The 23,733-nt window shown below is 38.8% G+C and overlaps 2 protein-coding genes across 2 annotated transcripts; both read left to right on the forward strand.

Annotated features, from left to right (window-relative positions):
- Nucleotides 1-563: 563 nt before the first annotated feature.
- Nucleotides 564-10,575, forward strand: LOC112560347. Its single transcript, XM_025232154.1, has 11 exons — nt 564-579; nt 1,702-1,792; nt 2,391-2,455; nt 3,504-3,605; nt 4,423-4,661; nt 4,950-5,037; nt 6,669-6,782; nt 6,934-7,193; nt 7,489-7,858; nt 8,298-8,400; nt 8,876-10,575. Exons 2-11 carry the CDS (start codon nt 1,707-1,709, stop codon nt 9,576-9,578), a joined length of 2,130 nt encoding a protein of 709 aa, XP_025087939.1. The 5' UTR covers nt 564-579; nt 1,702-1,706; the 3' UTR covers nt 9,579-10,575.
- Nucleotides 10,576-13,492: 2,917 nt separating this feature from the next.
- Nucleotides 13,493-19,255, forward strand: LOC112560459 (arylsulfatase B-like). The gene is made up of 13 exons (XM_025232329.1): nt 13,493-13,656; nt 14,285-14,396; nt 14,502-14,553; nt 14,873-14,976; nt 15,449-15,555; nt 15,929-15,993; nt 16,465-16,566; nt 17,010-17,073; nt 17,351-17,448; nt 17,718-17,857; nt 18,128-18,186; nt 18,564-18,806; nt 18,999-19,255. Exons 1-13 carry the CDS (start codon nt 13,551-13,553, stop codon nt 19,169-19,171), a joined length of 1,425 nt encoding a protein of 474 aa, XP_025088114.1. The 5' UTR covers nt 13,493-13,550; the 3' UTR covers nt 19,172-19,255.
- The last annotated feature ends 4,478 nt before the right edge of the window (nt 19,256-23,733 follow it).

A 23,733-nucleotide genomic window follows, 5' to 3' on the forward strand; every position in this document is an offset into this window, starting at 1 on the left:
GGCCTATAGATGATTCCCCTATTACCTGGAGCTAAAAGTACCCGAGGTGTCAGGATACGATTGCAGGGTGTAAGGTGGGCGAATGTTTGTAGGCAGGAGGCTCGTGTGTCGTGTTATGCGAGTTCCTGTTTCTAGAGCTGGTGTGCGTGTGTCTGTGATACAGAGCTTATAGAGAAGACAACACAAAACAGTCTTGAATGACAGTAAAATATTTAGCAGTAGTTGTGTCAGTTCTTATGCGTTTACTTGAACTCTTCTATTATTCTTCTCTTAGCACAACTCCCACTGATAATGACGTGTACAAGATATTCTGACTGAGGAGCGAAACTGATAAGAAAAGTTTACAATCAAGCACTGACTGATGAAAGAGCCAGAGGAGGTTAGTGAATAGAATCCAGTGTAAATAATTAAACACAGCTGATTATTGTGTTTTAGAAAGGCGTACATACTCCGTAAGATCTATATGTATACGCCCAAACAGGTTTGCAAACAGGAAGTTGATTCTGACGGTTTTCTCTTCCTCGTGTGTTTGTAGTCAGGTGTTCACCCTGTAACGCGGTGACCTCACGTGTGACACCGGTAAGAAATACTTTTATTCGGTGTCATTTGAGTTCCTGATTCAGGCATTGCTCTGTGTGTCTGTCTACTGACTAGAATATATGGTGAGGGCAACTCTTTGACAGTAACAAACGGCGTGACAGTAACTGAGGGCCTTATTGGGGTTAAGTGTCATGGGAGGTCTTTGTCGGACCAAACATGAAACTCATGTTTTATCAGTTTACTTCCAAGATTCGTCAGAGGCTTGTGTGTATGTGCGGTCTTGAATATAAATCTTTAGTCACTGGTCTCCAGTGATAAGTCGACTTTCTAAACCACACGTAACGAGGTCAACAACCACTTGTTCTTCCTGGTGAAACTGTCGGAAATACCCAGCCACTTGTTGTCACAGCCTCAGGTGAGTGTTTATGTGTGGAAGCCAACCGGCGCAACTTACAGGTAGCGAGTTCAGTAGATATTCTTTGCCATCAGACTGAGTCTCAAGTGATATAATGTTAGTAGTTAATTAGAATCCTAAATTTTAACAGAGGAGTTTACTAAAATCAACTTTAATAATACAGATTGGTGCATATTCATTTCCAGCATGAAAAAGGATGGAAATTTTAAGATTTAAAATGTGTTGCTGTCATGAAGAAAATGTAATGAAAAGAGTGTAGCCCTGTTTGCCACCTGAGTGTAGCATGACAATAAACTGTGTAGAGAGTGGGAGGTTTGATGTGCAGACAATTGCGATCGGCGGTAGAACACAAAAAGCAGCTTCTCAGAAGGACACAAGCAGAAGCGTACACACTTTCACAGTGGTTCAAATCTCAGGGAACGCAAAGGTTTTCATTAAGTAAAGATACTATTTTAGGAGGAGAGTGCCAATCAGGATGTGACCTGCTATTTTGCACTGTTAGATAATAAAATGAGAGGCATTGTTGATAGAGAACGACGGGTGCAGTCAAGAGGAGAATCATTAGATTCTACAGACATTATAAAATGTTTTAAATGAGCACGTGGAAATCGTATAAATTATTGCTTATTTCGCTCTTTTATTATCATCATTAATATCGACCACTCAAGGTGTAATAAATTTGTATCACTCTGTGTGTTTTTCAAATCTGATACCTTTATCTTCTGTTGAAAAACTCATGTTTGCAGAGAAGATGGCGACATGTGATCACGTGACATGGTGTCGATGGCTGTACTTGGAATATTTGATTGTGTGCATCGTCGGATCTTTATCACAAAGGTAAGAAGCTTAAATTCTTTGCTGACACTAAGAACACCAGTGATGTCAGACGACGACATTAGGGTTAGAATTTATCTCGATCCTGTAACTCATGTAATCTTGTTCAGCCAACATGTTTACTACAGGCAGCAAGTGGGTTTTCAATGGCGCGCAACAATTAGAACTTATTGTGACTGTACCTTCTATGAAAGACATCATCTGGAGAATGCAGGACAGCGGAAGGCAGGGTGTACGATCTGTTAGTGACTACATACTCGACATTAATATCAGCCCTGAACTTTGACTTACGAAGGGTAGACTGTGTCAATGCTACCAACCTATTCACAGGAATTCCATTAAAGTATAAAGCCCTGTTGAGAGATTAGTGATTACAAAAACGAATACAGTGCCTCAACTCATCAACAGGTATTAACGACAAAGAGCAAGAGCAGCTCGCTCTCGTTTGTGGGTTACCGACAGTCTATGTCAATCCACTATTCATGTACGTGTTTTGGCATCAGCTATGGTATTTTAAGTGAAACATATTTCATATTATGATATAATTTAGAAACATCTTAACCTGAAATGTGAGGTTTTTTTAAAATTTCTATTCTATCAGACCCTGCTCAAATAACAATAGGTTCATTGAAAGCAGTAGTTACTTCCTGGGAAAAGACACTGATGGTAAGTACCTTCTGTCATCAATCACAGAGTTTTTGGAGTTATTTTGCTGAGACCCTTGTACAAATGTATACTGACAATGACACAATTTTAAACCCTCTCGTAATATTGATGTACATTATAGTTGAAACAATATTATCATAAAAGTAAATGTTCTTACACTGATTTTTTCATTCAATTTTTTTGTCTCTTTGTGAGTCTCTCATAAGGGTAGGAAGAGTTACTTGAAGGCATCTTTTTTTCAAATCATATTTTGCATGCTCTCACTTAGAATGTAATTAATCATGAATTCTTTTAAGACTAAGAAATAAACTCAATTATGAAATAATAATAAAATGTAATCAACAGAGTAAAAGGTGAGTGAAGAATCTCTTTGCGTTTTCTGTATTTTTTTAAAATCGTAATGAGTACTGTTGTTTCTTCTTTCATAGTTTTTTGTTGTTTGTTTGTTTGTTTGTTTGTTCTCATGTCCCTCCTATGTTGCACACATCTCGTTCTTTTTCTTGAGTGCTCAGAGCAACCTTCTTACGAATATAAGTATGCATTTTAGAATTTTTTGCGTTGTTGTTGTTGTTGTTGTTATTATTATTATTATTATTATTATTATTATTATTATTATTATTATTATTATTATTATTATTATAAATAACTACCAATAGGTAAAATAATGACTAAAGTTATCAAAATTAAAAAAGGGATGGAAAAAGTAAAGTTACACTTTTCTTCCGTTAAATTTCACTACATACTTCAAGTAAAGTAAGTGAACGCGTTCGGAAATCACCATAAGCTGAGAATATAACAATAACCACGCTGGTTTTTCCACATTGTCAGATTCTGGCTTATTCAACGGGCTTCAGTAACTCCTCCTAACTCTTAAGATTTTTAAAAGCACACATATAAAGAACATGTAAATACACACACAAATAGTATCGCTTAATATAGAATTTATTTTTATTTTATCTTTTAGCATGAACAGAGAGCAACTTATTTAATTCAAATTTAATTAGCAGCACCACCTGTTCTCAATGTTAATGACTATTCTGTTACTAAGCGTACCCTGCACAATACGGAGACTGCTCCTTCAGTCAATCTCTGTGTAACTACACTCAGTCCTGTACAGACTTGGCAGCAGAGGACTGGAGACAAACGGGAGGTAATGTTAATGTATACTTTAAACTCCTATATCCTAATGAAGGGAAATGTAGGTTTAGTGTATATTTGGTAAACGTAACAAAACCCCATCTTTCTTCTTTTTTCACTCTTTTCTTGTAAAACCACGTACTCTTTTCCGCTGGGTGAGCACTCTGGGTTTTCCAAGAACTGTTCAAGCCTTGCTAGCAACTATTCAACAATGCAGTTTACTTTACAGTTACTCAAGTTAACTGTGGTTGCTTTTTGAAGCCACCGACGAGCAGGTGACACAGCGATTCTCTTCTATTTTAGGTGTTGAGTTCGTTGTCACAGTTGTATATGTCTAAAGTGTGTCTCTAGGTTGTTTCGTTATTAATCAGTGACAACCTCTGCAGCTAACCAGTTTTTTTCCCGACTGTCAGTGCCAGCAGATCAGTATGACCGTTCATCAACTGGGCGAGAGTAGTTCTTATTTCCTTATCAAGTAGTACTTCGTTTAACAATAATACAGTGATTAGTTGACTTGGTAGAGTGTTATTAGATGTTGAAATTTTGCATTACATGCCATAGCCGGCCTTTACGACGAGAGATTGGGTTTGAAAGATTCTTACATTTGAAGAAGAAGCGAACAAAGAAATGCTTTTGCTTAGACCAGTTTCAGTGTAAGAAAGGTAACATCGGAGACAACCCTTTAACTGGTAACATTCTTTTCGAAATTGAGTTCATTAGCCCCCATAGTGCTGGTCTCCACTATATGAAACATAATTTTGGACATGTATGAGTAAAATTCCCCCTGCATTGTCAGTGATGTGTATCTCGTCACATTATGTTTTCTGTAGATCACGCTGAGTGTCCGGGGAAGACTGGACTGTTTGACTCCTTCTCAGTCCTGCTGTCGCCGCTACTCCTTATCAGTCACGTGACCTGTCTGACGTTTGAGTTCACTCAAGAAGCACCTGGAAAACTGAGTGTTTACCTGGCGACACCTATTCTTTTCTGTAGTGTCATGCCCGAGGAGGTTCAAGAGACACCAAATTTCGTCTCGCATAAGATTGAGTTACCAAATACCACTGGTAAGGTAGGTTTGCTCTAAGAGACGCTTATTTTTATTTCAACCAATAATTCAAAAGTTATCAGCGTATTACAGCTTTACAATGTTATTTCTGAGACAATTTTCCGAAATATTTCATTTTTGTGCATGACATTAAGAAATCATAATGATCTTTAAGCTCTATGAAACACAAGGCAGTATGTCTGAAAATAGAAGCGAAGAAAGAAAAAAAAAGGAAAGCAAGCAAGAAAGAAATAGCAAAGAAAATGAACAAGCTGCCCTGAATACGATCCAAATGAACTTTTTTCATGTCAGCTTGCATTTCGAGCTCGCAGTGCCAATCCTAACTACAAAGTTCAGCTCCGGGGTGTCAAGCTGCAGACAGGATCATGCACTGGGCCTGGTAAGTCTACAGAAATGTCCGTTGCCCTGTATGTAGCTCAATAATAAAAATTGCTTACATTTTGTCTGAACTAAGAAATTGATGTTAAAGCCACTAGCTTGAAGGTAAAACAGAAGACGAGATGATAGCCGTCATTAGACATTAAAGATTGCGCCGGGTATAAAGCCAATGGCGGACTATAACGTGTCTGAGGAGAAAGAGCGCTCATGTCTCTCATCAAAAATGTTTCTGTTTTATAAAACAATCGTTGCCAAAGAGAAACATTGCTGTTGTTTCAACTATCTGCGTGAAAAAAGAATAATACAATTGAGCAATGGAATAAATAAATTTCCTTCTACATCGTTGTGCTAACTACTGTAGGTGTACAAGGGGATGCACGTGTACGTAACGACGTATAACGACAAACCAAGTCTGTTGAGACCATTACATTATGTACTGACTGGCGGCTACCGGTGCCTTACCACAAACTGCACACAGTCCCTGCCTTTTACAATGCTATAAGATATAAGCAATAGTTATGTTGACACGGATTTATAAAAATAGTTCAAAACCCCAGTGTCTCCTATTCAAAGGCAACATGTTAGTTCACCTGCTTTCCGCTTTTAAATAAAGAAGTATATTCCAGTCTCAAACATGCACAAAAAAAGTTTCTTGCCAAGAGTCACGTTTATTTTAGGGAAAACAAACTGAAGTCTTCAACTTATTGTATAAAAGTGGCATTAAAACAAATTATTCAAGATTTTGACAAACCTTGGGGTAGCACAAAACTACATAAACTACACCTGCTTATAAAGAATTTCACATCAGCAATATTAGCATCCACAATACCAGTGATCGTAACATTTTGCCGTGTGTTTGAAGCCAAACGAATTGTTACATTTTTTTTTTCATCAACCACTTTATCTAGTTCCTGATTGTGCAGACAAGCTTTTAACTTTGTGAAGAAATTGGAATATTCAAACAGGTAAAGAGTATTTCAGACTTTTGACAGACATCAACTGACGCAATAAATATATATATAAATAAAAAACTGTTTATAAGGAGCTACCTCAGTGTTTGATAAAGTGAAAAAAGAATCAAAGTTTCTTTAAAGTACTGAAAAATTCATAGGCTTTTATTCCACCTGTCCGTAATTCCTTAAAATCTACTTCCGCCGCTGCTATGAAAAATTCATATCAGTAGGCAGGTCTGTAAAATGTTTATGGGCGACATACAATGATTACATCTTGATCCCTCTTGCAACCTTTACTTTTACTCATCCTTTTTTATTTGTCTTTTATTTTTCTTCTCATTTATTATGATTTGTCTATAAAGGCAGAACATGACTAAGCAGACATTAATTTAAAAATAAAAAAATATATGATTAAAATAATCAGTTATAGATGCTATGTATTTTTCAATGCATTTGATGGATATTTTTAAACGTTTGTATGGATTTCGATTATAGTGAATGAGACAAGGGTCTGCCTATAACAGTAACGAGTCTCACTTTCAAACTGGTTCACCATGTAGTCATATAATGAGGTGTCCCTATATGTATCAATCCCTTTTGATCATCTGTAATCTTATATCGCTGTTGTATATTTGACGAGTTTACTTACATATACTGCAAAACTTCTGTGTTCTAACAGCATGTTTGTTTGAAGACAAAGAAAATACACTTTCAACTTGTGGCTGGACTCTTGACAAGTGGAACATAACCCATCAACTTCTACCTGAAAACGTCAGTGGTGCAACGAGTACTGGTACTGTAGCGCATTTCTTAAATAACATATAAGATGAACTTATTTGTAAGAAAGTGAACTAATAAATTACACGCCAATAATCACCGCAAGGTCTTAGGTTACTTGCCAGAACCTAAGTGAATAATGTATATAGTGTGTACTCACCTTGCAGGGTATTTCGTTTACGTCATCTACCCGAGTATCAAAGCCACGTTAACCACTACCCTGGTTCAGTCAACAGGATCAAAGACAGGATGTCTGGAGTTTAGATACATTATATGTGGCTCTGAGTTGAGACTACTCGTGTCAATTCAAAGTTTGGATGGAGATCGGAGAGCGGTCTGGGTAGTGTCTTCAAATACGTCAACTGACGACTGTTTACAAACATGGCAAGATGCAGCAGTGCCTCTGTCATCCACATCTGCATATACAGTAAATGTTTTCTTCTTTTCTTCAAAATAGACTCTGCATATGTTTAAGTTTAAATTCAAAAGACCAGTCTAGCCAAAAAGGTAATGTTATTAATTGCAAAGATTTTTTTTCTTTTCGGAAGAGTAGTAAAGTACAGGTGCAAGTATAAAGGTAATAATTTCTATATCTATTGCTCAGATGGTCCACTGTGCTAAGCAGACACACAGTGGATCTGGGTGAGGCCACACAGGGGTCAACTTCAACTCGACTTCTTCACTCATTGTTTTTGTATCGTTTGTTCTTTTTTGCACTTCAGGTGATGTTTGAAAATGTACCAACGGACAAAAGCTCGGGGGTGGTTGCCGTGGACTCTGTTACATACACGACACAGCCGTCATCATCAGCCTGTCCACTTAACCCCCAGCACGCTCTGCCACGTGACGATGACATCATATCGTCGTTGCCGACAAGTACAACACAAAAACTCTCGGGAAGCATCAGTACGATGTCTGGAAGCATCAGTACGGTCTCTGGAACCATCAGTACGGTGTCTGAGTCGATGGGTTATAAACCAGCAACGACGACTACCTTTCTCCAGTCCACGTCCTCTTGGTTAGGGGACGTTGCTGCAGTTTCTTCATTTACACCATTTCCGCAAAACATGAGTGAAAACAGCAACAGTGACCGTAAGCAACATATGTATATCTACCTTTTTTACTCAGAACAATTAAATTAAACTATAATATGTCTTTCTGTCATGTGATCATCAATTGTCTTTATTATTGTTTGAAGAGTTTCTTTGTTTTAAATAATTCACTACACGCATTTGCGTTTAAAGTTTTGTTTATTACTACTACTACTACTAACATTAATAATAATAATGATAACTCTCCCAGATACCAGTGGGAAATAAAAAGTCCTTCACATTGTCTCTCTGTCCACAAGCAGGACAACAAAATAGGGTTAATGTAAAACTCATTTATCGAATTTATTAGACATTTTTTGTTAAATAGACAAATATAAATTAAATATTCGATAAATATGGAGCAATAAATATAAATTTAGATTATTGGTCTCAGTATACACGATCCCCTTGTTTTTTGTTTTTGTTTTTTCTCGTCATAGAAACAACGCCTGGTGTTGTGTCAGCTGTGGTTATCGTCATCGCCTGTATAGTCGCTGTGGTTATCATCGTCATCAGAAAGAGACGCCAAAAACTCGAGGGAGCGTAGGTTTCTTTCAACAGTCAGCACATCTGTATAAATATAACAGAAAGGGTTTGAACCTGAGAATGTGACGAGTAAACTATCGAAGATTTTCTTTTTAAAATATAAAAAAGACTTTTGAAAGTTAAAAATTTTGGATGTTAAATATAAGTTTCGGAAAGAATGTGCTTATAGCCACTTCCTATGTCAAGCCCATTACTTTACGATTGCTTTAATTAAAACACTTACGGGATTAATATCACAACTTCGACGGTCCCTATAATTAAGTCACAAGGTATATGACTTCTAAAAAATGTTTTAGCCTCGAGTCAATCAACATTAGATCTACATTTAGTAGTAATACTATTATTAGTATACTCATTTATCTAGAAAAGCAAAACATTGCAAAATTATTATGAGCACCAACATTTAAAATGTGTAATCAGTTAGTTCTGGAAATAGACTTAAGGTAATTTCGTCTCTAACATTTGGTTTTAGGAAAATCATAAGCGATGACACAAATGGGAATGCGAATGATGTGCACTATGCCAGTGAGCATCCTGTGGTGGAGACGATCTTGGAGGACAGAGAGGACAGGGCAGCCATTTTAGATCCTGAGAGTGACCCGTATGACGTTGCAGAGGATGGAATACCGGGGATAACTCGCTCTGCCCTCAGTGGCAACCGTGGATACATACTCAGCCCTGATGATACAGCAAGGTCTTGCCCCATCTCACAGAAAAGCCCCAAGCAAAGAGAAGGATTACCAGAAATGCACTCAGCAGTTCACAATCAGCAGAAAGGAGCACCTGACTTGTACTCACAAGTTCGCAAGGAAAAGAAAAAAGCACAAGACGTGTACTCTCTAGTTCACAAGCAAAAGAAGGAAGAAAGAAATAAAAGTTCAGGTCAAGGCAGTACAGCTGGAAGTCTTCTCAATCCATCGTATACTCCAGAAATATACGAGTTGGCAAACCCACAGCCAATTCTGGCCATGGCTGATACACCAGATGACCAAGAATACAATGCCCTTAACTTTGACATCGATAGGCAAGTAGGGGAGAGCACTCATCCAAGGGAAGCAACTGGACAAACCTACGACCACCTCCATGGCGATGTTCTGTACGACTGTGCCAAGGTTGAACACAACCCACACGGCGTGAACATGGTGATAGACGCTGAGTACAACCACCTGGTCTAATGAAACCATAAAGACAGTTGGCTGACCTAGGCTTTCATTAAAACTTTGGACTTACTTTCGGATGGAAAAAAGTGAACTCTTCATCAGTTCTATCAATCACTCTGATGACTATGTACAAAAGTATAACGGATTACCCGAAAGCTGCTCGATATGATAACGCATGATGTACCTTCTGTTCTGACCTTTCTCTCATCCATTACTTCTATCCCATCGTCTGACAGAATGTTTTCAGTCACAACACAAATCTAACATCTCTGAACACACATTGTATTAGCTTATATTTTTGTGAAGTATTTTATCGAGTAAATCATTTTAATTTATAATTTACTCGCTGTGAATACTCGATTCCTTAATGCACTCAGTATCTATTTACATTTACGCTCGTTTGTTATAGACGAGCATTTTGTTTTGCAGAAAGTAAGAATTAGCCACTTTATGCTTTTTATGTGGGTGAATTACATTGAAATCATGTAACAATTCCCTTATTTTACTTATTTTATATCGCAGAAAATTTAGTTTGGAAGGTAGATGCTGCAGCATAAATAGTGTATGTGTTTAAGAATACATCGTAATGCTAAAATAATTTGAACCGACTGACAGACAAACTGACCGCCGAACTGACTCAATGTAATATCGTCACACCCACGAACTTAGTTAAAAGCCTTTATTGTGACACAAACGTCTTTAACTTTTTTTGTTACACGACTAGACTACTCATGTACACACAAAAGAATAACAACACCTTCTTCACACACACAATAGAGAATAGAATAGAGAATGCTGTTGCTGATAAATTTTAGCGAGTGATAATTTTTACTATGTGGCAATAGAGGAGAGGCAGGGAGGGTTAGAAAAATCAAAAATATTGTGACGATTGCTAGATGAACTGTTCAATATACAAGTGAGTGGAGTGTATAAGATCATCTTCACTCAAGCGTTGACATCTAAATCATTAGGCCAGCTTTCCCTGTCGACACTAGTGTCTGTGTCTCTTACATTCAATATTACACTTTTATATATGAATAAATGATGTATCATTTATGCATGTGTTCATGAGTTGTTGTACAGATGTGCTGATGTGTGTAAATGTCTTTGTAATACACTCTCCTCAGCTACTGTTTCATACTCCCTGCGAAAATACGCATATTGTGGCAATTAAGCTTACAAAACATTTCACCTAAAACTCGAAAAATTTTGTATTGACGGACTCACTGACTCCGTTAAATGAAGCTACCGAGAAACAAATGAACTTAAAAAAAATTAGATTATTCAAGCGTTTTAGTAATACCTTGTTCATTAGACATGAATATGACCGATGGCTCAGACAGCCGTACAAATAACCCTGTGCAGTGTGTGAAGTTTCTTTAGAAACACGAAAAACTCACAACTTTTTGTGTGTCAGATGATTTTGTGCCACGTGCTTGTCTATATTTGTACACACACTCGACATTGTTGGCTCTACCAAGCTACACAGCATGCTACAGTACAGGTGTAACTTCATTGTTCGCAGAAGTTGCGTTGCTCCTTATGTTTATACCACAATGTAGATTCTTCTTACAGAGTTTAATGATGTTGACATGAAACCAAGAACGCGTTAACGGACAGCAGGAAACGAATTTAAAGGTTCAGTATTAGTTCGTTATTTCACACATTGAGAAGTGACCGGGTGTGATGTCACTGTCATCCTTGTCTGGCTGATGGTGGCGGTGTCTTTTCCATACATTCACATTTTGCCGGTCTTTTGTGATTCTATTAGCTATGTCCCCCACAGCTCACCTCCTCTCGAGAAACTCGTAAACTCAGCGAGTTTTTCGATATATTTAACATAATACTAAGCTTACATAAACTATATCCATTATGTAGAAATTTTATATGCATATAAACTTTATAATCATATAAATTTTCGTTGTTGCTGTGTGTAGTCCTCAGAAGGTCGCTCGGTCCCCATGTACCCATAACACCCACAACACAAACTCATGTGTCAATATTCAGGATGCACTACTTAGAGTGACAGTGAAATAATGTTGCGGCAAATGTGTACTGAGATAAAATATATTTAGAACTCTTAAATCTATTCTTTAAATTAAAAAAAAAAATTTAGTGAAAGTTTTGACAGGCGCGGTATAACAGTTAACGGGAGGCAACTTACTGTCAATGCCAAATTTGATGATGTCTTTAGTAGGCTCCCCTGACAATGAACATTATTCAAGCAAAATCAGTTTTTTAAAAAGAAAGAAAGTAAAGAAGAAAAGAAAGTCCGAAATATTAGAATCTAACACTTCAATTCACTGCGAAATGTGCTTCTTAAACTAGTTGAATTGAACTTTAAAAAAAAAAGTTACTAAAATGGTTTATATTCTAAGTGTAGCAGGACAGTCTATGTGGCTACAGTCTTTTGTCTTATTTTTAATTTCTCCCTTGACCAGTATTAGCTGACCTGCGGCACGGGTGCACAGTCACCATATGGATATTATCGTCTAGCAGTCAGTTAATGTTATATTGTATAATGCAAGCAATGGAGAGGTGCTATGCTTGATGAGACCACAGTTAAAGGGATGCAACTTACTTTTTACACTGTATCGCAGAATATGATACTAGTGCCCTCCCTTGACATTGACCAGCGTTCAAACCAAAACAGTTTTTAAAATATCAAAGAAAAGGGAAAGTCCGAAAGGAGAAAAATCAAACAGGTCAATACACTTCAAAATGTGCTTCCTAAAGGATTGTCATAATTATAGAATTTTGTTCGAACTTTGCATAAAAAAATGTAGGATCGGTGGGAAAGGCAGTTCAATTCTATCTGGCAGAGAAAGAGAAGATTTCACTTATTAGCCGAGTGATAGTACACTAGGAGTTTGATGGTCGATAATTACTCGACAAATATACGGGCAGACGCTCCTTCTCGCTCTGTGGATTATACAACCCCGGCAAATGTCCTCCACATTCATACACACTGCCTCTCGTTCTAGCTTGCTCTCTCTCGTCCTTTCTTTCTTTATTCCTCACTCCCAGACAGTTCACATTTCAGAGTCACTATAGATGCTAAAACACATATGCGAGCAGGTCCATGTGGATGTTAAATCACCCACGGGCACTGTACATGACCCGCACAGACTGCAAAGGACGCATTCAGCTAGAACTGGGCATGAGACAGACCAGGCCATGGGTCGGGTGGGATACATCAGCTACAATCTTGCGAGCCCTGCCCTGCCAACACTTAAACCCACTTTGAGCTTTTATTATTTGGTCAGCTGCTCTCTCCAAGCTTTACCGAGAACATCAAGAGCACAGCACGAACAAAGATCGAGAAACGCCCCTTCTTTTATTGTGAAGTCGTTAACGGAATATTACAGGCCGACAGCCTGTACAATATTCTATGGCTCATGTGTTGGATATGGTAAAAATAATAAAAAGTTAATAATAATCAACATCATGCTTTCTTAATATTACAAAAAAATTTACATTTATATTAGATCTTGCAGCATTGACATAAATGTCCTCTGAAGTAATCGGGAATTTTTCTTTCTCTGTAGCTGTCAGTTATTTATTTACGATGTGGCAGGTTTCCTTTGCCTATTGATGCTTATGGACTAGTGGTGTAGGGTAAATTATTTCACCAGATTTAGGAATACAGTGTGAACGGTGGGGCTACAGCCTGTGATTGGAAGAAATGGAATTAGCCCCCTGATAAGCCTTTAATTAAGGCACAATACGTGGCAGAATGTTTGGGAAGCTGTGTACCTCTTTGTGGCGACATACAATGTCCTCTTCCTCCAAGGTATTGTTGGCTGTCAAGTGTTAATCTAATTAAAATGTTGTGAACTCTGTAACCTCACCCTGGTCAACACACCTTATCGCCTGATACTGAACCATGCCGTCACGAGGGTTTCGCTATTTAACGGTCGTCCTGTAACTTGACCTGCGGTGAAACATTTTGTCGCTCACTTCGACATCGAGTCTTTACCGACCACCATGCTCAAGACCTGGTTACTTGTGGCCACTGTGGTGGTCCTTGTGTCCATCGCTCAAGCTGTCACCAGTCGTCCAAACATTATATTTGTGGTTGCTGATGACCTGGGTGAGTAAGCCTTACTCTATAGTTATACCTCTGAAACTATTTCTGGCTGTAAATCTTTATTACATATTGGAAACTAAAGTTGTGACAATATTTACAAATTAATTTTTTAAATATTTTTTTGTATTTTTTATTTTGTCAAGACTATTTTTACCAGCCTTGTTTGGTGTACTACCCTAGACCAATTTACTTCCATAACCCTGCGAAGGATGTGTACACGACACAATCAGATACAACTGATTAATGCAAACATATATGTAGAGAGGTGTTAATACTGTATTTGAGTAAAACGATATAAGAGATAAATAAGTTTAAAAACATAATCAATTGTCTGCTAAAAGTCATTTACTAAACTGCTGTGTGGGTGGGCGCGCGTGCGTGTGTGCCATTGCACGCGAAGATGATTTAATGACGCTCAGTAAGCGCATGATATACTATATACATATACTAAATATATGTTTAAACACAGATTTGGTGGAAAATACCAAAGCACGTGTTATACTGAGCTTTATTAATTTGTTGAACAATCCGAGGGTATAACTCTCTGTTTATGACTTTGTTAACGCGGTTACATTTCTTTCTTTCCCTTAGCTTTCTGCTCAAATGTATTATTATTATTATTCTTTTTCAGGGTGGAACGATGTGAGCTGGCACAACCCGAGTATGATCACACCCAACCTGGACAAATACGCCAGGACAGGGGTTATCCTCAACTCCTCCTACATCCAATATTTCTGCTCTCCGTAAGTCATGCTTCCACAGAAAATAACAATGAAAAACTGGCTCATTTCCACAAAATGCAAAAAGAATACTATTTAGGAAATATACCACTAAATTGTTTGTTTCAGATCTCGTAGTGCGTTTATGACTGGATATTTTCCATACCACACAGGACTCCAGGTATTTATATTAGTCTTTGAGAGTCGTTATGTCTAATAATTACTGTTTTCCAGGCATTGAACAAAAAAAAAAAAAATAAATAAATAAAAAAAAAATAGTATTATCGTGAACATGGAGAAGACCATGCTCCAATCAAGTAAACATTAAAGAATATGTTTGAGAACATTTCAAGACATGATGACACATCAAAACTATTTTAACATGATCTCTCTTACACACACACACACACACACACACGTTTACAAGCTATAATAAGTATTACCAGGGGAAGTTCTGTAATAATCATTACCAGGAGGGAGTGGTATGATTATGTTAACAGCACAAAGTCATCATTGAGGGCCAGCCCCGGTTTGTGCCGACAAATTTCAAGATGTTGCCGGCCCATCTAAAGACAGCAGGTTACATGACACATATTGTGGGCAAGTGAGTAGTGTGCATCCTTCAGTTCCTTTTATGCAATACATAATAGTTCTTGCTTTTTACAACAATAATATCAACGAAAGCTAATCTATGATTTCCTGGCAAAAGCATAAAACTTAGTCGACAATTTTCAGACAAGGGTAAAGGCATCCCTTTCTCTTCCCCACCGCTCTTCCCAAAGTGAAGGAGCAAAGGTCACGGCAAAAGGAACCTATGACCTTTGTGACTTCAGCCTACCAGAGGCAATCTACTTCTTATTGTTGTTGTTATCAACTTTGCTTCAGACGAGAGCTGTCTGTGTCTACTAACGGCTCACCACATCAACGATCTGTTAAGAACACAGTCGCTATCTGCTGAAGTGGCAAACTGCGAGTGTAATACAAGCGGCGATGTTTCGATGTAACATCTAGAGGAAAGATAAAAGCAACCTTTACCGTCTTACGACCGGAGTCACATGATGTCTTTTGTTCGTCAGGTGGCACTTGGGCATGTGCAACTGGAAGTACACGCCGACATACCGTGGATTCGACAGCTTCTACGGCTACTACAACGGCATGGATGACTACTACACACATCGTACAAGTAATACATCTAACCTATCTCTGGGGTTCGGTGCATGGAGTGGCACTAGGCCCTTAGTGTGACGCTAGGCATCCAGCTAGAACTTAGATACAAACATTAGACTTCTTATATCTGACATCACGTGTGATGTACACAAGCTGTACCAGGTAATATTAAGTCAAAGTGTATAACACTGTGAAATCGTCAACACATTTGATGAATGTAAAGTCTTCCCAGTTCGAAACCCTTTTTTTATGAATGGGGGTTAAAGAAATTGTTTTAGAAAGATGTTTTGCAAGTATTCTACTTAATTTGTGGAGTTGTGTGGTAAAGTTTCCAAACCCTCCTCCCCATAAAACACAAACATTGTACAGCAAATCGGTGTGATGTGCAGCTGGGGGATACGACTTCCGGAGCAATACGTCTGTTGCGGAGGATCCGCATCGTACTCATTCTACAGTAAGTAAGGATACTATCAAGTTACATCAGTGTATCCACATCAATAGTAAGTCAGATATTATTAAATTACATCAATGTATCAACATCTACATCTGAGTAAGAGGATTCGTGGTAAGGTAATCAATGTTTGAACACCTTAGGTTCTGTTATTACAAATTAGCTTTGTATTGCGGTATATTGCTGATTGTCTTGATTTAGCCTCCCTCTTGTGTGGTGAGACTGGCTTTGACTGGACACTGCTCAGTCAGTATACCATCATAATCTGGTTGATGATATCCTCCTCATTATTATGAAAACATTCTAACTAGTAAAGGCAGTATACTACAGACCCCCGTGGACTCGTTTTCAGTGATGGTGGCTCTTTAGCACTCGTTTCCTGCCACATACATGTGAAAGGAAAAGGTAAGTTGGGATTCATTGTGTAAAATTATCAGGATATTAATGATTTTGTTGATATTTGTTTCTTTTCAGTATCTTTTCACTGACCAGACGATCAAAGTGATCGAGAATCACGACAAGTCCAAGCCACTGTTTCTCTACCTGCCCTTCCAGTTGGTTCACTACCCGCTGCAGGTAAACTTGTGGCAGGAACCTGTGTCACACTCCGTTATATAGTAGCAAGGTCCGAGTGGTATAAAGGAGTGTCGCATGTTTACAGTTCTGTTATTCAACACCTGGCTCTTGCATATTTCATTTTGTGGATTGATAGAAAGAAAGGTCTGCTGCCCCTCTGGAATGTTTGCCCTTCGTCATGAAACCCAGTAGATGACTGTTACCAGACCAACGAGCTGACTGTTTATATACTTCTACCACTGATATATTAACAGCTCTAACATAACAAATATCAAGTCCTAAGGTCTCACGACGGCAACTAAAATGACGGTTAGCGATACAAGAGGCTTGCTTTTATAAGAATCTGAGTCTATAATGTTATGTTCGCACAAAATAAAAATGACCATGTGGTGAATGTTGAGATCAGGAAGATTGTATATACATTGTGTGTGTGTGTCATACAGGTTCCCCTGAAATACGAACAAATGTACAAACACGTAGTTTCCAAACGGAGACGCGTTTACAGCGGTGAGTATTATTACAGGTAAATATTAGTTTGTTGTGAAGTCTGTGGTGAGGACACTTACACGCAGCACTGCGGTGGGTGAGTCTTGAGGTGACAGGTAAGTATTACTGAGGTGAATGTAAGCCGCGGGCAAAAGCAAGCATCCCGTAGGGTAGAACACTTACCTCTGAGCCCACCCCATGCAGTGAACTCCCCCATCCCGTACTTGGCAGCTGACCCACCGACATGTTGCTTTCTTGGCTGGTTTATGTGTGGTTTATTGAGTTCACGCTTCACCAGGGATGGTGTCCATGATGGACGAGGCATTCGGTCAGATTACCGAGGCGCTGGACAGTGCCGGACTGCTGGACAACTCGCTGATCATCTTCACCACTGACGTGAGTGTCAAGTGCACCCCGGGTAACACTTAGGTCTGAGGAAGGACAACTCTTGTGACTGGATTATGGCATTATGGTGACTGGAGTGAGTGAGTGAGTGAGTGAGTGAGTGAGTGAGTGAGTGAGTGAGTGAGTGAGTGAGTGAGTGAGTGAGTGAGTGAGTGAGTGAGTGAGTGCGTGCGTGCGTGCGTGCTTGTGTTTCTCAACTACGTGTTGGAGTGCAGCACTTCTATCTATATTTTAAGTTCACACCCGACTTTGTTTTTCAGAATGGAGGATCAGTGCCACATGGGGGTAACAACTGGCCACTCCGGGGTGGCAAGACAACTTTTTGGGAAGGAGGCACCCGGGGTGTGGCTTTCGTATGGAGCAGAAACCTGCTGGAGCGGACTGGCTACACCAACCATGAGTACGTGATGCACACAAATATGTCTGCTCACCTGTACATGTTATGTTTGTGTATGTGATTTGATACACACCAATATATAATTCATGAAGTAATTTGTATGGGTTAGATAGGTAAACCGCAAACATAATCACACTGTAGTTACAGTGTACAGACAGACAGACAGACAGACAGACAGACAGACAGACAGACAGAAAGAAAGAAAGAAAGAAACAAAAGAAAGAAAGAAAATGAACAGTATAAACATATATTCCGACAACGTTTGGTCTCCAGGATGATACATGCTGTGGACTGGTTCCCCACCATTCTCCATCTCGCTGGTTTACGCCCAGGTAAGAACATTGTCTTCACCTTAGACCACCTACAGTGGATACACCAAAAGCAAACAGACTGAATCACTCATCCTTTAACTTTCCCTTGACTGGAAGTGGTCGTTGAAGGTGTCGGGGTGGGGTTGAGTGGATGGCGAATTAGATAGGCGTGGCAGGTGACAAGTTCCATCGACTTGGACGATAATGAGCACGTGACAATCAGTCTGCTCCTTTTCGTTATCAAGTTCTAGTCCCTGTGGTGTCGATCATGAAGGTTCTTGAAGGACAGTCTGGACAAAATGTGCACACTGAAGGTCTAAAAAAGATTTTCTATTTATTTGATAAAAGACAGAATGAAAAAGTTTGTCATGAAAAACTGTCTAACTTGTTGATGACAGATTCTAACATCGACGGCGTCAACCAGTGGGAGATGCTGAGGACCGGCGCCCCCAGCAGCAGAACCGAGTTTGTCTACAACATCGACACCATCATGAACAGCTCCGCCATCAGGTACGGCGACTACAAGCTGCTGACCGGCTCTCCAGGCACCATCAATGACTGGTATCCCATTCCCACACAGGACAACACAATTTCCAGAACAAAGGAGGAGACATGGAAGCCCCAGCTGTACAACATACGAAGTAAGTCACTGGGTTGTGTCTACAGGACATCAACGACAAGAACTTTGTTGGTTTATAAGTAATGAACAATATCGAGAATTGTCTTCTTAAGTTCATTACCTTATGCTGGATTGAAGTACATAAATAAAAGACAGTTAAAATGAAAAACCTGTGGAGGGTAACAACCTGCCTGACAGTGTGTTTTCCTGTCAGATGACCCACAGGAGCGGAATGACCTGGCACAGAAGCAACCTGAGATATTGAAGTTCATGATGAACAGACTTTCTCGCTGGATGGCCAGCGGCGTGAAGCCACAGACCTCCCCTGTTGACCCCAGGAGCAACCCAAGGAACTGGGGAGGAGTTTGGACCCCCGGGTGGTGCTAGTTTCCTGAGTTTGAACTCGACTGGCGATACAATCAAACCTTGTCTCCTCCATGTATCTTGAATCATGAATGAAATTGTTTTAAAACCTCGCTTTGTGTCGACAATTTGTGGAAGCATGTCGGACTGCAAACCTGTGTGCATGAGAGAGAAGACATCTGCCGTGAGATGGTAGAGGTACTGACAGTGTGATTAGCTAGAGAAAACAGCAATTGTAGCCTCTGGCCATCTTCACCTACACTTCGCGACACTTTTTCACTTGAATTGTAAGTTTCTATATTACCGCATATATTTTCTAGAGATATATTCAAGACAATAATGTGTACTAAAATTTTGTAGTCGCTCATATCATACAGAACATTTTTTCTCTCTTGACACATTGAAAACACAAGGAAAGAAGAACTAACAAAATCCCTTTAGTGCTCAAGAATACTCATTTTTTTTAAGTTTGATATGTTTCGCATGAACGGCTTTTATATTTGTTTTATAACTGAAAAAAACCTTATCTACAAACAAATCCAAATTTTAGGTTTTAATTAAGAATGATTACTCTGTATGCAATGCTTATACCTTTCTGCAAACAGGGTAAACTTATATTGAAGAATATACACACTTCTGAATGTTGTCATTTAACAAGCGGAGAGAGAAGTTTGAAAGTTTTGCTTTTATTTTTCGTTATTACTCTCAAAGATGTTTATACAAATGTGTTTGTTTCTCTATCTTACCTCATCTGTCTTCCACCTCCACTTTCCGGTATTGTTGAATAAAATAACACGAGTTATCTCACACGACACAACTCACTCAACATAACATTACCATACTCGTCTTGTTCTGTGATCTTTTTATTCTTTATTAGATCGTTCGAAGTTCACACTTTTAGAACTTTAAAACAAGGTGCATCATGACATTTCTGCAGAAAATGCCTTTAGTCCTGGGGAAATTCTGTCAGCAGCGCTCCAACCTCTGACCTTTGACATCTCAAATCACTGCTCCCTAGGAGGATTCATCTTCTGGTGGTGGTTGAAACCTTTTTAACAATAAATCAGTTAAATAAGTTTAGATATTGTAGTGTTGTGCTTCAACTATACAAATTAAAACTCAACTACCAGACTGTGTAAACCTTTCGCCATGAAAGATCCCTTCAATGTCATGAAGTACTAAAGACATAAACTCTTTACTTCTTTACAGGTACATTTCACCAATTCATCAGAGCCCTGCGAACATTTTCGCTACTTCACCTGGATACGAATACCATAGTGACTATTCTACCTGTAATGTTCACCTCTCAGAAACTCTCACATACCGTTGATTGACACTCTTTGTTTTTCGACACCAAAGATACCGGGTATGGACAGCTCCCCATCACTGCCCGCTTTGCTGTGAAAATATCTTCTTTCGCCTTTCTTTTATTATTCGACAGCGAATTAGTCAGGTGTTCACATTCGTCCCGTAATACTGTTCTATAAACAAGCCTTCAGCTGTAGTAACAGACAAACATATTTGTACAGAACGTGTGGAAAATATGACAAAATAAATTGTTATTATACTAGTACTTATAGTCATAATCAACGTATAATCATAATAATACAAGAAAATCATCAATCAAAATGATCCCTGAACTTTGTGCTCGGGTTCATGAAGTAATCATTTTGGGGAGGAGGGTGAATAACAAAGTAGAAAGACAAGGCGATGAAATGTGATGACTTTACTGTATGGAGCAGACAGCGCCACCAACAGGCAGACAACGATGACCAGCGTGCTGCATTGTGGATCTCGAGGACAATACTACTGCAAGTGCGAGAAGAAAAGAGAAACTAAGCCAGTATTTATCCACTTAGCCAACGTTCAGTAAGATAACAGGAAGCCACAGACAAATAATTGTTGTATGTTGAATGAAAGAACGAGTGTCAGTGACAATCTGTTGTCTCAGGTTGCTGTGTCCTGACACTGATGGTGCTCTACACAAACCTCTACTTAAACTGTCAATTCCGTAATTCAGTTTACATAGATTTTTTTTTAATTTGAACTTATTTTCAACAACATTATAAAAGTCAAGAAAATAAGCAACTAAGAAATATCTAGCTTACCGTTTTGTCGAACACGAGAATTCTGTGCGAAGAATCTTCAAAAGTTAGAAGACGGTGATCAGTGGTTGAAGTCTGAGTGATGATGCCTGGACTCTCTGACTTAAATACAGTTTGGCTTCTTTGATGTGAAAGTATATTGGGCAGGAGGGAGGGGGTTACCACCACTGTGGCGAATGTGCTACTATAAACAAACAACATTCCTCTGCCTCCCCTAGTATGTGCATCCAAAGGTGCTTATGGTCTTTAGCACTGTATTTTACATCCTGCTCACAGTGGTAAGTCTGTCTTACTCAAGGTTGGGCAGACAGTCAAAGGGAGGGAGCGCGACGACTGTTGTAATGTTTGTCAATATTCATACTAAGCTTAAACTGAAGATAACTAACATGAGGCTAGAAGGTGACTGAGCACTGGATTTACTGTAAGTGTGATTATAGTTTATCACAGTATGTGCTTATTTAAAGTAAACTGAAATATAGTAACAATAAATTGCTATTACTGTTAGTATGTTTGGAGCCAACAAGTAGCGAGTTTTCTTGTGTGTTTACACGGTGATTGTTGTCTGCATCCTAATTTACAAGACTAGCATGATTAACAGTCTGTTTTCTTCCTCCAGACGTATTTGACAACTCGGATGTTCTTCGTGAGGTTGTTAACTATGGACCACCCAAGTCTGGAGAAACAGGGTCGTGTGAACAATTCCAGTGAACAAGGTCCCAGTTGTCAGGATGACTATCAATAAAGATAATGAAACTTTAGCTGACTGACGCATTGTAGGCTTGTTTGTTTACAAGATTTTATGTAAAATAGAAAACAACTTTTAATTTAGCAGAGCTGCTAAGGAGCGTGGAAGATGAAAGGTCGTTATTACCCGTGTGCCAGAAAATGTGAGAATAATAATGGTACTGAGTAATGAATGACATCATTATGTCAAGCTGGTTACCAATGTTGGCTTACAGACAAGCTGTGTCGAGTCCTCATCGTTGAGTCTGTTTCTGATTCTTCTTCAAAAAATATGCAAACTTCGTTTTTCTTGTTCTTTCTGACTAAACGAGGTCTCGCTTACTAGACTGCACTAGATACGCAACATTAGACTTTTTTCATACATCTACGAACTGTTCTCTAGACGACAAAGTGTTTGTTGCAATGTTCTTTTCAGAATATTAGTTGCTTACATACCTTCCATGCATTGTGACGACAGAGAATAATGCACGGTTTGCACCCGGAGCGCGCGATGTGTTTTAATTCTGTCCCGAGTGAAGTCATCAGTGACTTTTGTTTTTAGATAATTAGTGGTATAAATATATATTTGCTTTGATCAGTGCAAAAATTGCATCTTTGTGCCGGACTGTAACTCTAGGATTTCTGTTACAACAAAATCTGAGAAAACAAAACTTCTATTAGACTACTTGATAATTAGAGTTGAAGTACTAGTACCTTTCGGGATGTGCAGTACGAATTATAATTTTTCTTACAAAACTATCTATAATTTATTTCTACTTTAGCCAGTTTTAATCTCTCGATTAAATGTATACAGGAAGCATGCAAGATTTTTTTTAATTGAAAAGAAGATACAATTCTAATGATTTCAGAATGAGAGCGTCTGTGACACACGTTGATTCTTTTTTAAAGATTATTGTGCCTCTCTTTTTTGTATTATATTATTTCTATTCCCCTTCACCTTAACGCTGTAGGGGGGACACAGCTCATCAGTTTTTTTCCTTTCTGTATCCCGTGGCCTCTGGTTTTTGTCGTGTTTGGTGTTCTGCTGACTACTCTGTGCTTTTAGTTGCGTTCGATCTCACTCGTCTGGATTGTTTTCACCCTGAGTCTGTGTTTCAATTGTTGTCTTCTTATTGTCTAACGGTCGCAAGGCGTCATGTCTCTTAACTCCGGATTTGTTTATGGAATTCTTCATTCCACGCAATTTTTTCAACGCTTTTGGCTCTAATCGTCCATTGTCCAAGTAACTTCTCACCACTGCTGTAGATTGTGTGGAACTATGTGAGACAACAAGCGGACTTGATCTGACTTTATTATACGTTGTCCCTACTCGCTTGATGTATTTTCCTGACTGCCATTTTACTAATGCACCTTCGTGATAGTCTTGTTTTTCGTCTTCTTCGCCGTCGTCGTCTTTCTTCTTCTTTTACGTCAGCGAGAAAAGGCACGATGACCCAGCAGAAGTGAAATCCACCACCAACACAGGTACAGCAATAGTTAAATCTTTTCACAATGTCATCAGATTTAGAAATTTAAAATCAATGATACATAAACAAGAAAGAAAGAGAGAAGGAGAGAGAGAAAGCATTTTTTTTGGTGTGGAGGCGAGTAGGTGTAACAGCTGCTTCGAGCCTCATCTTCCTCTAATTTTATTTATGCCGAAAAAAACCCCCACATGATTACCCAGTAGAATTGAAGTGTCACCTGCACTCTACAGTGCCTTTCAGACGAGGAAAATAAATCGAAGCACAGGACAAC

Source organism: Pomacea canaliculata, linkage group LG3 (genome assembly GCF_003073045.1).
Source record: "Pomacea canaliculata isolate SZHN2017 linkage group LG3, ASM307304v1, whole genome shotgun sequence".
NCBI classification, from domain to species: domain Eukaryota; kingdom Metazoa; phylum Mollusca; class Gastropoda; order Architaenioglossa; family Ampullariidae; genus Pomacea; species Pomacea canaliculata.